This window comes from Zootermopsis nevadensis, unplaced genomic scaffold (genome assembly GCF_977971745.1).
Source record: "Zootermopsis nevadensis isolate Lab colony 2312 unplaced genomic scaffold, Znev_1.0 Znev_ptg000022l, whole genome shotgun sequence".
NCBI classification, from domain to species: Eukaryota; Metazoa; Arthropoda; class Insecta; order Blattodea; family Termopsidae; genus Zootermopsis; species Zootermopsis nevadensis.
The window spans coordinates 18,323,723-18,336,991 of NW_028259154.1; the positions used below are offsets into that span (position 1 = coordinate 18,323,723).

At 38.7% G+C, this 13,269-nt stretch overlaps 2 protein-coding genes across 3 annotated transcripts in view; one reads left to right on the forward strand and one right to left on the reverse strand.

Annotated features, from left to right (window-relative positions):
* LOC110829118 (protein APCDD1-like) overlaps positions 1–7,731 on the reverse strand; it is a 54,433-nt gene extending 46,702 nt beyond the window's left edge. Inside the window, exon 1 of the mRNA XM_022062507.2 lies at positions 7,317–7,731. Coding sequence (XP_021918199.1) covers positions 7,317–7,446 — 130 coding nt within the window. The 5' untranslated portion in view covers positions 7,447–7,731. The remainder of the gene's footprint in view (positions 1–7,316) is intronic.
* LOC110829119 (uncharacterized) overlaps positions 1–9,571 on the forward strand; it is a 331,896-nt gene extending 322,325 nt beyond the window's left edge. For both annotated transcript variants that reach the window (XR_015536299.1, XR_015536302.1), the window contains one exon: positions 9,063–9,571. The gene's annotated coding sequence lies outside the window, so the exon portion shown is untranslated. The remainder of the gene's footprint in view (positions 1–9,062) is intronic.
* Positions 9,572–13,269: the final 3,698 nt, after the last annotated feature.

Consider the following 13,269-nt stretch of genomic DNA (forward strand, 5'->3'; position numbering starts at 1 on the left):
CCACACATGGACATATCGAGTGGTATTCAACCCGGGGTACGCAAAGACATTAGGGGATACGTGAAATTAAAAAAAATTATGATAGACACTGAATAGTCAGTAATGTACTTTATTTAATTTATTTTAGATGTAGATTATATACACCAACAACTTTGGGGGTACAAAGATGAAGAGAAATTATGTCTGGGGGTACGCGGACAAAAAAGGTTGAATACCACTGGACATATTGATACCACGTGCGTATCATTACTTACAAGTGGAGGCTTAAAAGTAGTGATATTATGGAACAGCCAGTGGTTTTGCGAGGGTTAAAAGGAAATGGATCGTCACGAAAATGTATTACTTATTCGTAAAATATTCTTCTGCGGCTGTGTTGTCACCCTTCACTAATGACCCTATAACCGCTTCTAATATATGTTGGCATATTTATAAAGCAACTTGACACATCGAGGGACTGGAAGGGTAGTGGGGGTTATTCCAAGAAACGGAATCTTGATTAGTGTTGTTGCTTCTTTAAAAAAGTTTTGGGTGTTCCGTGGTGGTCCATAATTTATTCTTCCCCTCTCCCTTGTTATGTGCCTGAATGTAAGAGTGGTGTATCTTATGTGCCCTCGCTCACATCTACCGACCTTTTGTACTCGGCGATGGGAGGCAAAGTCTTTTGATTTTCTTTGATTTCTTTTAATGTGAAAAAAATGTTGCTTGCTTGTTTGCTTGTCTTGAGATTCTATGAATATGAGACAACATGAAATTTCTAATAATTGACTTTTACCCCACTCCAAAATTACTACTGCTGAGTACAAGTTTGTTATTTGTTTTATACGAATTATCTACACTGTAAGTACTGTTATATATACTCATTTAGTGTCGAATGAGATTATTATACTAAATGGGGTGGGACATTGTACAAAGCAGTCGTAACCTATTTTAAGGTACAGTACCTTCATGTGCCTAGATATTGAGGAAACCATGAAAAATTCTATGACTGTAGCCGATCTGTCGAAGAACTGCGAAATACGGAAAGCTAAAGGCTTCAAGGCAGTGTTCTTTATAAATACAGGTAAAGGTGATCCAAACGTTTACTGTCTACAGACGTGAAGGTGAATATTGAAGATGTCTGGCTTCTGGATTGTTGTACCGTGTAGTCTGGTAGAGGTCAGACTCGCCACGTGAAAACCTCAAATCCTGCAAGGTGGATATTCTGACCTGAACATCATCTGGGTAGTTAACATTAGCCCATCCATCAGGAAACCACGGGGGGGGGGGGGGGGGGGTTCCTGACACTCTATGGACACACAGGAATTCAGACAGGGAAACTGAAGTCCATTTGGCTATTCACGTTACAGGGTTATTTTAATTTTATTCACTATATTCTTTTCTGAAACAGATGAACATAAGAAAAAGTAGACAGTGGAATAGTCCAGCACTGAAATTCACTATTCACAGGACGGAAATCTCTCTGATGTTAGAGGCAGTAAGTGCCAGCGAAACGTCGGTAAACTTCTATTAAGCTGCACGGTGCAACAACATAGAAGACAGCCATCTTCAAACTCATCACCGTGAAAACCTGAAATCTCACTCATTTGACTCTGATCTCTCTTAGTTTCAAATTGATCTTAAGCTTTTATTAGGGGATTGCACAGTGTTATATCAGCTAATGAAGTTATGTAATTTAGGATTAGTGTATAATTATTAGTGACGAATTCGAAGAAGTCATGAAGGATATGTGTGTTATACGTGAGCTTGAGTGTCGACAGTGGATACCTATGGAAGTCGCAAGACCTCGTTCGTAGTTAAAATCGGAGATAGAATCCGAATACAAGAATTATAGGCCCTTTAAATCGGCCAGATGCCGTCTAAGCTCCATGCACTGAAACGGTTATGAATTGGTCTACACTTGAAATGGGTGCCATCAGTTTAACTGCGGTGAAGGTAATTATCATCATTACCAGGAGTACTGGCATAATCATTATTATTACTGATGTGTCACATCGTTATTGCTTACTCTAAGGGAAGGATACTCTTTGAGGTTGTTTGATAACGATGTGCGAGGAAAATATTTGGACATATTAGAGAGATATTAGTAACTAAGTTTGGAGAAAATTAAATTATTGCAAGCGTCTTAATTTTCACTCTTCGCCAAATACTACAGGTGTAATCAAATCCAGCAGGGTCGGTTCGGCGAGACGTCTATCACGCATGTGGAGGAGACATCTATTGTGAATAGTATCCACAACCGTGAGTGGATGAGATGAAATATTGCTATATCCATATGAGCATAAAATTGTAATGTAGAACGAAGAAAAGTAGCCTACGTTACGAAGATCAGTTCTCAGTCTTGTGATTTAAATTGTCCAACCATGACAAGCTTAGCTACAGTCCGCGGAACGCTGGGGTTCCGCGGAATGCAGTCTGCAAACAATTGGTCAACGCGAATTGGGTCACGATAAATGTGCTCCAGACCTGTCAGCAACAGTGCACTTTAATTATGTTCGCAAATTGAAAACCTGTCTAGTGTCGGTTATTATTTGTTTTTGCAGCACTGAGTGAGATTGCATCTTCTTTTTTCAGGAAACAATCCTCTCCACTCACCTATCTATCCAACTTTGTGACACACAGTTTCCGTCGCCACATTAAATTCACAAATTGGTCTACATGATTAATATAGCATTTAGACGCCAGTATGACTCCTGCTGCATCTACTTTCACACACTGTACAACAATGATCTAGCACATATTTCGCCCGTATACCATGTTGATTTTCAGTACGAGACAATGACCTTGAAAAATAGTTAATATATATACATAACTTTAAAATATTACGTTTAATGTATGTAGCGTTTTTCATATCTCAAAAATTCGCACTGCCAGCAGTATGTATTAATGTAAGTTACGCGACGAACCGGACATCTTGTAAAGTGATATACGACGTAATTGGAGATTTTTAAGGACAGATTCAGGAATATATATAGCCTGCTTTATACCTGCCCTTTTATTAGTAATTCGTTTTTGTTTAAACACAGTGAATCAGGCTGCTCTTTTTCGTAATAACCATCAGAACAAATGACTTGTGCTGAATGAAACTTGAAGACGCAGGCATCTACCTGTGTGCTCGCACGGAGTGTCTACCCAGAAGACTAACATCGTTCTGAAGATACTCGCCTACGCGTTGGCTTGGATGGACATGTAGACGGTCATTCAGCGTAAAAGTTTATAAATGCTGTGAGCATATTTCATTTCGACATTCTTCATTATTGAGTTGAAAAAGTACGACGTTTCGGACCCTTGTTATTTCGGCCTTCACAAAAAGGAAACTTTAAATAAAGATTTTCACTTCTCAAAGAAAGTAACAAGTTAAAGTAAAGGGCTTAATTATGCAACATTCTATGAAAAAGTATGGAGTAGTAGAAGTATAGACCCAGGCACACTCAACCTTGGCACTAGATGAAATGTGTGGTCTCCTTTGAGGACAGTTCGACTGCATGGGAAATTATAGATTTGCTAGGTGTTTGAGTTTTATTGCTATAATTTGTTCCTTTATAGCGTATTTCTTTGGTGTCTGCTTGTTATTGACTTTCTATAGTCAAACACACTGAAAAAAGAAGTGAATTATTATTAATATCATCAAAGCAATATGTAACTCTTATAGGCATTGAATTTGTTTCCTTCAGAACAAATCGAATTGATTTTCTTATGTAACTTATTTTCGTGTCATCGATGATTTGTTTATTTCTGTTGCTTCCTCTTGTTTTAACACAAAAACTTAAATGTTCCCATTCATTCAAGAGGTGCAACTGTTCCGTGGTGACCTATTGAATGACGAAACATTCTGTTTCTTTCTTATCGCCTCTTGTCAATTATTTAGACGTCTTTTACATGTCCCGACGTTAGTTGTGACTCATTAAGCTATTGTCATTAATCACATGAAACATACTGCATTTGCTCTCGCGAGATAATTTTCCAAATTTAAATTCTAATGGAGTACAGTCACGCTCAGAAATGAATGGCTGTAAAACGCAGTCATGAAAGAATTAAAGAAAGAAAGGAAATAAGGGGAAAAAAACACCTGCTGTAATACGAAATGAAGACTGATGTTTTCAAGTAAAAGTACTTGTATATAGGTTGTTGTGCCGGACTGCATAATATAAATTTTCGAAGCATTGAACATTCCTTCTGCATAAACCGTAGGAAGAAATAGTTGCAGCCGAAACAGACGAAAATCTTGCAGCTTAATCAGTGATATGTGTGATGTAGATGATGTGCAATTGGCGATGAGTGAATTACTTAAATGAACAGGATTTCATGTTCTCATCTTCATAATCGTCGTGAAAATCTGAAATTTCAACTAACTAACTAACTAGATGGCTTACCGAACCCGAAGGTTCATCACCGAATTAACCAAAGCCCTCCACCAGAACCTGTCCTGGGCCAACAAAATCCAGTCTCCTTCAACTCCTATCTTCCATAGATCTCGCCTGAGATTATCCTCCCATCTACGTCTAGGTCTCCCCAGCGGTCTCTTCCCTTCATGTTTCCCAACCAGTACCCGGTGCACACCTCTTGTCCCATCCATGCGCGCTACATGTCCCGCCCATCTCACTCTTCTCGACTTAATCACCCTCACAATACTGGGGGAGCAGTACAGATTTTTAAGCTCGTCATTGTGCAGTTTTCTCCACGCCCCATCGTCTTCCCTCTTAGGCCCAAATATCCTCCTCAACACCCGATTCTCAAACACCTGCAATCTGTGTTCCTCCCTCTGAGTGAGAGACCATGTTTCGCACCCATACAAAACAACAGGCAAGATTATTGTTTTGTATACTTTAATTTTCAGGTTCTTAGAAATCAGACGGGAAGACAAAATATTTTGGACTGAGAAGTAGCAAGCATTTCCGGAATTTAGTCTCCTCCTAACTTCCTCACAAGTATCATTTTGATTTGTTATTGTTGTTCCCAAATATTTGAACTTTGTAACCCTTTCAAAGGATTTCAACAATAGAAATATTTGTTGAATAACTGACTTGGGATTTAAAAGTAACCACAAGACAACAGAATCCGAAACAGTTTTGTTTCCAAAATTTCCAAATTGAATTAGAGGTGATGTCTCGTGCTATCCATAATCCATAAGGCATTCATGACGTCTCTGCTCCATATGGTTAAAGGGAAACAGGGATTTGATTCAACAAGCTCTTTCACTAAAATTAGAACGTCCATCTCAATCGAATATATGGTAATGCTTTAATCGAGGTTTTACATTCTTATATGTTTAATGGGATAGCAGGGCCGAAGAATCGATTGTTTAGCTTAATAGCTGCAATAGTCCTGCAACCGGCAGATTCAATGCCACTAATACCAAAATCTGCATAGGAAACGATCGTTAGCCGGTTTTATTTGCCGTCTCTTCTTTCTCACACCCTGCCTAAGATTTGTGTGAAATTACCGTCTCACATCCTGAGTTTACCAAGAGATTTCTCCAAAATTCTGTGTACACCCCTTGCCTTCATGAAACTAGTAGCCTATCTAGTCCTTACCGGCTTCTTTTATTTCTAGATGACCTGCATAAATGACGCACTTCCTGTTCAAGTTATCTCTTAGATCGGTCACTTACTACATAGTCCTTAGATCCAAACAGTTCTCTGTCCACCTTGTTTTTAAACACCTACAACATAATTTACTTTCTTTCCCTAAAGTAAGAGACCGTGTTTTACACCCATACAAATAACCGGTCAGTACCTGCTTCACTTTTTTGATCTTTCAAAAAAATATACTACAATGAGTGAGTTAACGTAAGTTAAATAAACTCTACTTTTGATCCTTCAACGAAGGATATAGAACTTCTAGTAAAATTAATATTTTAGAATCTTTATTTTGTATTTGCAGTGAAGGTTAATTTGTCGCTAAAATATTGTGAAAATTGGGGGGTGGGAATATACACATCGTAATACGGTACATCTTTTCCTTGTTCTGGTCTGAGTCTTTTTTGTTTATGTTTAGTAACAACAGGTTACATTTTCGTTAACAGGAAAAATGGTTCATGACACGGGTGTATTTGATGTATATAATTTTTAAATAAATTCTATAGCCTCACTATACTAAGTAAAGTAAAATATAAAAAGGGCCTTACTATATTAAGACATTAAATCTTGTTCGCAGTAATATGAAGTTCTGGATATTTTGGAGTTGTACCTGATTCACTTAAAGAAAATTACATACATTTAAAAGTACAGAGTACTTGTATGAGTACCATAAATAATGCTTAATAATGTAATGAACGTGGGTTCACTTTCTTTCGTAGTATCACCAATTTGTTTGTTCTCCGCCAAAATGTTTAGCTGGCTTTAGGTGTGCTCAGAAACTTCAGAAAGAATATTGGGAAACTGAAAGCCTAAGCATTGTCTTTCCAGTGCAACCCTAAAACATAATGTCAAAGGCTTCGAAGTTAAACTCCAGACACGGAAGTGTAAAAACTGAAGATCAAAACCATGCTGGCCTCCTTTTAGATACGAAAGTTATCACCCATTTCGAATGTGTTCCTGAACAGCAAACAGTTAGGAAAGCATTCCATTTTTGAAGATGCGGGCTACTAAGGTGCGGAATGGATTTACTTGGCTCGTAGTAGGGTAGGCCTACAGTGTCGGACACTTCTGAACATGGAATGTCTTTCCTGCTTGAGCGACTATCGATTTTACGAAAAAAAACACTGTACCATGGAGTTAGTTGTAATTTCCTATTTTTAAATACGTTTATATAGCTACTTCGTTTTTCCGTAATTTGTACTGTGTCATTTTCACATCCTCTTCCGGTGCAAACATTGTAAATTTGTCATATTATCACGTATTTTTAAACTCAGCACTGCGAAAACACTTAGGGTTAAATCTAAAACGTTTCAACTTCTGTGAACCGACCGAAACAAATACTTCAAATACTATCACTGAAATTTAAGACTACTAAAAGAATTGGGGACAACAGAAAGGCACGAAGACAAAAATAAAGCAGGCACTGGAACAAAAGTTTGGAACAACGGGAACCTGGAGGTCTGAACAAAAGACGGATAAACCAATTGCACTTTGAGAACAGGCAATTTCGTTAAGTAATCCTGCATAGTTAAGTAAGATATGTTGTGAAAGCTAATTAATATGAATGAATGGGAGATTAAATTCGAACTAATTATTTTAAATGTTAAGGACACAGGTTTTTGTATAAGACACAGGTCCGAATAAAACCAATATTAAACACGTGGTGATGGAAAGAAGAGTTCTTCTAAAATAACACAGTTTAGGAAAAAAGTATCTAGGAATATAATGAATTGTACTTACCAATCAAACAAGCAATATAAATTATAATCGCTGTGACGTGTGATGTCCTTGTGATACAAGTTAGATTCATCGTTTTGGGTTCTTCACGAGAACAAAATTGTAGTAGTAGGCTTATTATTATCCTGCTCATTAACAGACGTAATTTATAATTAAATTAACGCAGTAACCGTTTGAACAATGTCTATTACGCGAAGAAAACCGTGACATATCCACTGTTTTGAGGAAGCTTTATGTTAATTACATAAAATTACGTAAATTTGTGGCGACACTGTTATATTTCACTGGCTCGTGAAGACAGAACGTTTCTTTAGCTGGTTGTGTGAACTCGTCCTTCCGCGCTTGTTGTACACGTTCTCGCCTGTCTGCCTGTCTGTACGACAGCAACTCGACCTCTACTGCCGCCTGCCACGGCAATAATGCCACTACTGCCGATGGACAGAATCCCGTAGCATATAAACGCCCAGCCACTAGCCTCCAACCCCGGAGGACGCCCACAAATGCGTGAGTATTCACATGGGAGAGGGACATTTAAAATAACGGCCTATATGCAATTTAAAATTATAGAAAATGTTCGTTTCACCCAGAACCATCGTCAAGGACAGTATAGAAAAAGTAAAGATATCCCTGTTCTCAAGCAGCACGCCATGAAGACGCATAAGAGGTGATCGATTTCACGCTCTGGCCGCTTTAGCCACGACACCCAAAATGTAGGAGACTAAATTGAACCCAGGGCTTGTTTAAACAGAATAGTGAAAAGAAAAATATTTGTTTGTGCTGGAAACTGATCTCCAAATGTGCAAACCAGTGTTACTGAGCTATTATGATTGTTATTTTTTTTATAGTCAGTAATATGTGGTTATTATTTATTACTATTTTATGAGCATTTTTTAATAAATTATTCTCATACAATTTTTGTTATTTTCGTACTCTCAATTTCATTCTGTTTTCAACTAGCAGAAAAAATAGTGTGTTCCATCTTCATAACAAGAAGACGAACGAACGGACAGGCATCACCATCCCATTATGCATTCATGCTAATGGACTTTGTGCAAATACAGATGAATTAAGAAAGTATAATTTGTGTGTATGTTATTATAAATATCTGTACTAACTGCTACTGAAGTTAATAAAGTAATCAAAATATATTTAGTAAAATATTCAGTATTTTTTCTGCTACATTGTTCTGTTTTTCAATTTTCCAGTTAATGTAGATAAGGATTATTGCTTGGTTAATGCTGGAAACTGGCTTATAAATATACAATATCAAATGTAGTACCTGTTCTTTACCCTTTTGTTAATAAACTGCTCTTATACGATTACATTTTTATATAATGCACTTTTAATAAACTTATTTAATGCTTGTAACTACATGAAAAAATTAATCTTCTAAATTCACGTTTTTATAAATTTCATTAACAACATAATAATTAAATGAAAGGGCACTGCTAGAAACTATAATCTACCTTTCGGTTTTGTTTCTGCCCAAAATTTAATGTTTTAACAGAGGCAGTACATAACTTGCTATCTCCATAATTTGCACCCTCAGCAAGCATCTATGAAACACCAGTAATCTTCTACTGGACTAATACATGGCGCTAACACAACCCATAAGACAGCCATGCGGTGATGATGTTTCAGAGAAACTTAATGCTTCTGTCTGGAGAAATGTGTTCCATGTACCTCTAATATAAGTTCATCTGCAAAACTGAACTATCTGACAGCACTGTGTGTTTTGTTTGTTTCCAGATCTGGCTTGTCATGATAACCTGTATGTTGCTATTCTGGATGCAGATTGTCTACAGAACAAAGTAAATTAATTGAACATAAGCATATACACTTAGTTTCAATCCTATTTTAGTATTGCTTCTTGTTGTTTACAATTACAGTACTTTTGTTGATACTAAATTATATATCAGAATCAAATTTTGTTAAAATAAGTACAATTGAAAATTCTGTGATAAAATTATTAACTTTTAGAAAATAAATTGCTTTCTTATAAGGTAAAAGGGTCTTGAGTCACATATCACGATGTAAGATCTTAATTTGTAACATTAGCCTTAATAAGAACATACCAAGTACCATATTTGTAAACCTGGATGCATTACAAAGAAGAGAGGAAAAAACCATGTCTTGCTTTCATGTTGATCCCACCTATTAAATATTTAATACTCAGTAATCAGAAGGCATTGATTAAAGTGAGGTGTAGCTGATGCTGTTCAAGTGACCTGTTGGCTTTATTTCAGGAAATGACAAACGAAGGACATTTTCGAAAACATTTTCAAGGTGAAATTTTTCAAATTTTTTTGGTTTTGTGCGCTTTTTGGACAATTTCCAGCGTTTTTTCATTTTTTGATAATTTTGAAATTTTTCAAAATTCCACCACCTCATGCCTTGCAGAACCGGTCTCTCTCGGAGTGTTTCTGATGTACACTGACTGACGAGTGCGGTCTCTGCCTGTCTCGGGCTCTGCATGGACCGGTCTTTGTATGACACGGGACTGTCAAGCCGTCTCTGAGAAGCCCAGGTGTTGCAGGCAACACGTATGACAGTTCATCACAAGCAGAGACCGGGACCTGCAGAGGCCGGTCGGTGCAGAGAACGAGGCAGGCTGCAACCGGGTGAGATAAAGGCCGAGTCCGGCAGAGACAGAGTGAGCCATTCACCGAGTTTCGCAGGCATCACTTGGGGAATTTTTAGAAAAAATATTCAAAATTTTGAATATTTTCGAAAAATCAAAAAATGTTGGAAATTGTCTGAAAAGCGCACAAAACCAAAAAATTTTGAAAATTTTCGAAAAAAATTTCAAGGTGAAATTTTTCAAATTTTTTTGGTTTTGTGCGCGTTTTGGACAATTTCCGGCGTTTTTTCATTTTTTGAAAATTTTGAAATTTTTCAAAATTCCACCACCTCATGCCTTGCAGAACCGGTCTCTCTCGGAGTGTTTCTGATGTACAGTGACTGACGAATGCGGTCTCTGCCTGTCTCGGGCTCTGCATGGACCGGTCTTTGTATGACACGGCACTGTCAAGCCGTCTCTGAGAAGCCCAGGTGTTGCAGGCAACACGTATGACAGTCCATCACAAGCAGAGACCGTGACCTGCAGAGGCCGGTCGGTGCAGACAACGAGGCAGGCTGCAACCGGGTGAGATAAAGGCCGAGTCCGGCAGAGACAGAGTGAGCCATTCACCGAGTTTCGCAGGCATCACTTGGGAAATTTTTAGAAAAAATATTCAAAATTTTTAATATTTTCGAAAAATCAAAAAATGTTGGAAATTGTCTGAAAAGCGCACAAAACCAAAAAAATTTGAAAATTTTCGAAAAAAATTTCAAGGTGAAATTTTTCAAATTTTTTTGGTTTTGTGCGCGTTTTGGACAATTTCCGGCGTTTTTTCATTTTTTGAAAATTTTGAAATTTTTCAAAATTCCACCACCTCATGCCTTGCAGAACCGGTCTCTCTCGGAGTGTTTCTGATGTACAGTGACTGACGAATGCGGTCTCTGCCTGTCTCGGGCTTTGCATGGACCGGTCTTTGTATGACACGGCACTGTCAAGCCGTCTCTGAGAAGCCCAGGTGTTGCAGGCAACACGTATGATAGTCCATCACAAGCAGAGACCGGGACATGCAGAGGCCGGTCGGTGCAGACAACGAGGCAGGCTGCAACCGGGTGAGATAAAGGCCGAGTCCGGCAGAGACAGAATGAGCCATTCATCGAGTTTCGCAGGCATCACTTGGGGAATTTTTAGAAAAAATATTCAAAATTTTGAATATTTTCGAAAAATCAAAAAATGTTGGAAATTGTCTGAAAAGCGCACAAAACCAAAAAATTTTGAAAATTTTCGAAAAAATTTTCAAGGTGAAATTTTTCAACTTTTTTTGGTTTTGTGCGCGTTTTGGACAATTTCCAGCGTTTTTTCATTTTTTGAAAATTTTGAAATTTTTCAAAATTCCACCACCTCATGCCTCGCAGAACCGGTCTCTCTCGGAGTGTTTCTGATGTACAGTGACTGACGAATGCGGTCTCTGCCTGTCTCGGGCTCTGCATGTACCGGTCTTTGTATGACACGGCACTGTCAAGCCGTCTCTGAGAAGCCCAGGTGTTGCAAGCAACACGTATGACAGTCCATCACAAGCAGAGACCGGGACCTGCAGAGGCCGGTCGGTGCAGACAACGAGGCAGGCTGCAACCGGGTGAGATAAAGGCCGAGTCCGGCAGAGACAGAGTGAGCCATTCACCGAGTTTCGCAGGCATCACTTGGGGAATTTTTAGAAAAAATATTCAAAATTTTGAATATTTTCGACAAATCAAAAAATGTTGGAAATTGTCTGAAAAGCGCACAAAACCAAAAAATTTTGAAAATTTTCGAAAAAATTTTCAAGGTGAAATTTTTCAAATTTTTTTGGTTTTGTGCGCGTTTTGGACAATTTCCGGCGTTTTTTCATTTTTTGAAAATTTTGAAATTTTTCAAAATTCCACCACCTCATGCCTTGCAGAACCGGTCTCTCTCGGAGTGTTTCTGATGTACAGTGACTGACGAATGCGGTCTCTGCCTGTCTCGGGCTTTGCATGGACCGGTCTTTGTATGACACTGCACTGTCAAGCCGTCTCTGAGAAGCCCAGGTGTTGCAGGCAACACGTATGATAGTCCATCACAAGCAGAGACCGGGACCTGCAGAGGCCGGTCGGTGCAGACAACGAGGCAGGCTGCAACCGGGTGAGATAAAGGCCGAGTCCGGCAGAGACAGAATGAGCCATTCATCGAGTTTCGCAGGCATCACTTGGGGAATTTTTAGAAAAAATATTCAAAATTTTGAATATTTTCGAAAAATCAAAAAATGTTGGAAATTGTCTGAAAAGCGCACAAAACCAAAAAATTTTGAAAATTTTCGAAAAAATTTTCAAGGTGAAATTTTTCAACTTTTTTTGGTTTTGTGCGCTTTTTGGACAATTTCCAGCGTTTTTTCATTTTTTGAAAATTTTGAAATTTTTCAAAATTCCACCACCTCATGCCTCGCAGAACCGGTCTCTCTCGGAGTGTTTCTGATGTACAGTGACTGACGAATGCGGTCTCTGCCTGTCTCGGGCTCTGCATGTACCGGTCTTTGTATGACACGGCACTGTCAAGCCGTCTCTGAGAAGCCCAGGTGTTGCAAGCAACACGTATGACAGTCCATCACAAGCAGAGACCGGGACCTGCAGAGGCCGGTCGGTGCAGACAACGAGGCAGGCTGCAACCGGGTGAGATAAAGGCCGAGTCCGGCAGAGACAGAGTGAGCCATTCACCGAGTTTCGCAGGCATCACTTGGGGAATTTTTAGAAAAAATATTCAAAATTTTGAATATTTTCGACAAATCAAAAAATGTTGGAAATTGTCTGAAAAGCGCACAAAACCAAAAAATTTTGAAAATTTTCGAAAAAATTTTCAAGGTGAAATTTTTCAAATTTTTTTGGTTTTGTGCGCTTTTTGGACAATTTCCAGCGTTTTTTCATTTTTTGAAAATTTTGAAATTTTTCAAAATTCCACCACCTCATGCCTTGCAGAACCGGTCTCTCTCGGAGTGTTTCTGATGTACAGTAACTGACGAATGCGGTCTCTGCCTGTCTCGGGCTCTGCATGTACCGGTCTTTGTATGACACGGCATTGTCAAGCCGTCTCTGGGAAGCCCAGGTGTTGCAAGCAACACGTATGACAGTCCATCACAAGCAGAGACCGGGACCTGCAGAGGCCGGTCGGTGCAGACAACGAGGCAGGCTGCAACCGGGTGAGATAAAGGCCGAGTCCGGCAGAGACAGAGTGAGCCATTCACCGAGTTTCGCAGGCATCACTTGGGGAATTTTTAGAAAAAATATTCAAAATTTTGAATATTTTCGAAAAATCAAAAAATGTTCGAAATTGTCTGAAAAGCGCACAAAACCAAAAAATTTTGAAAATTTTCGAAAAAATTTTCAAGGT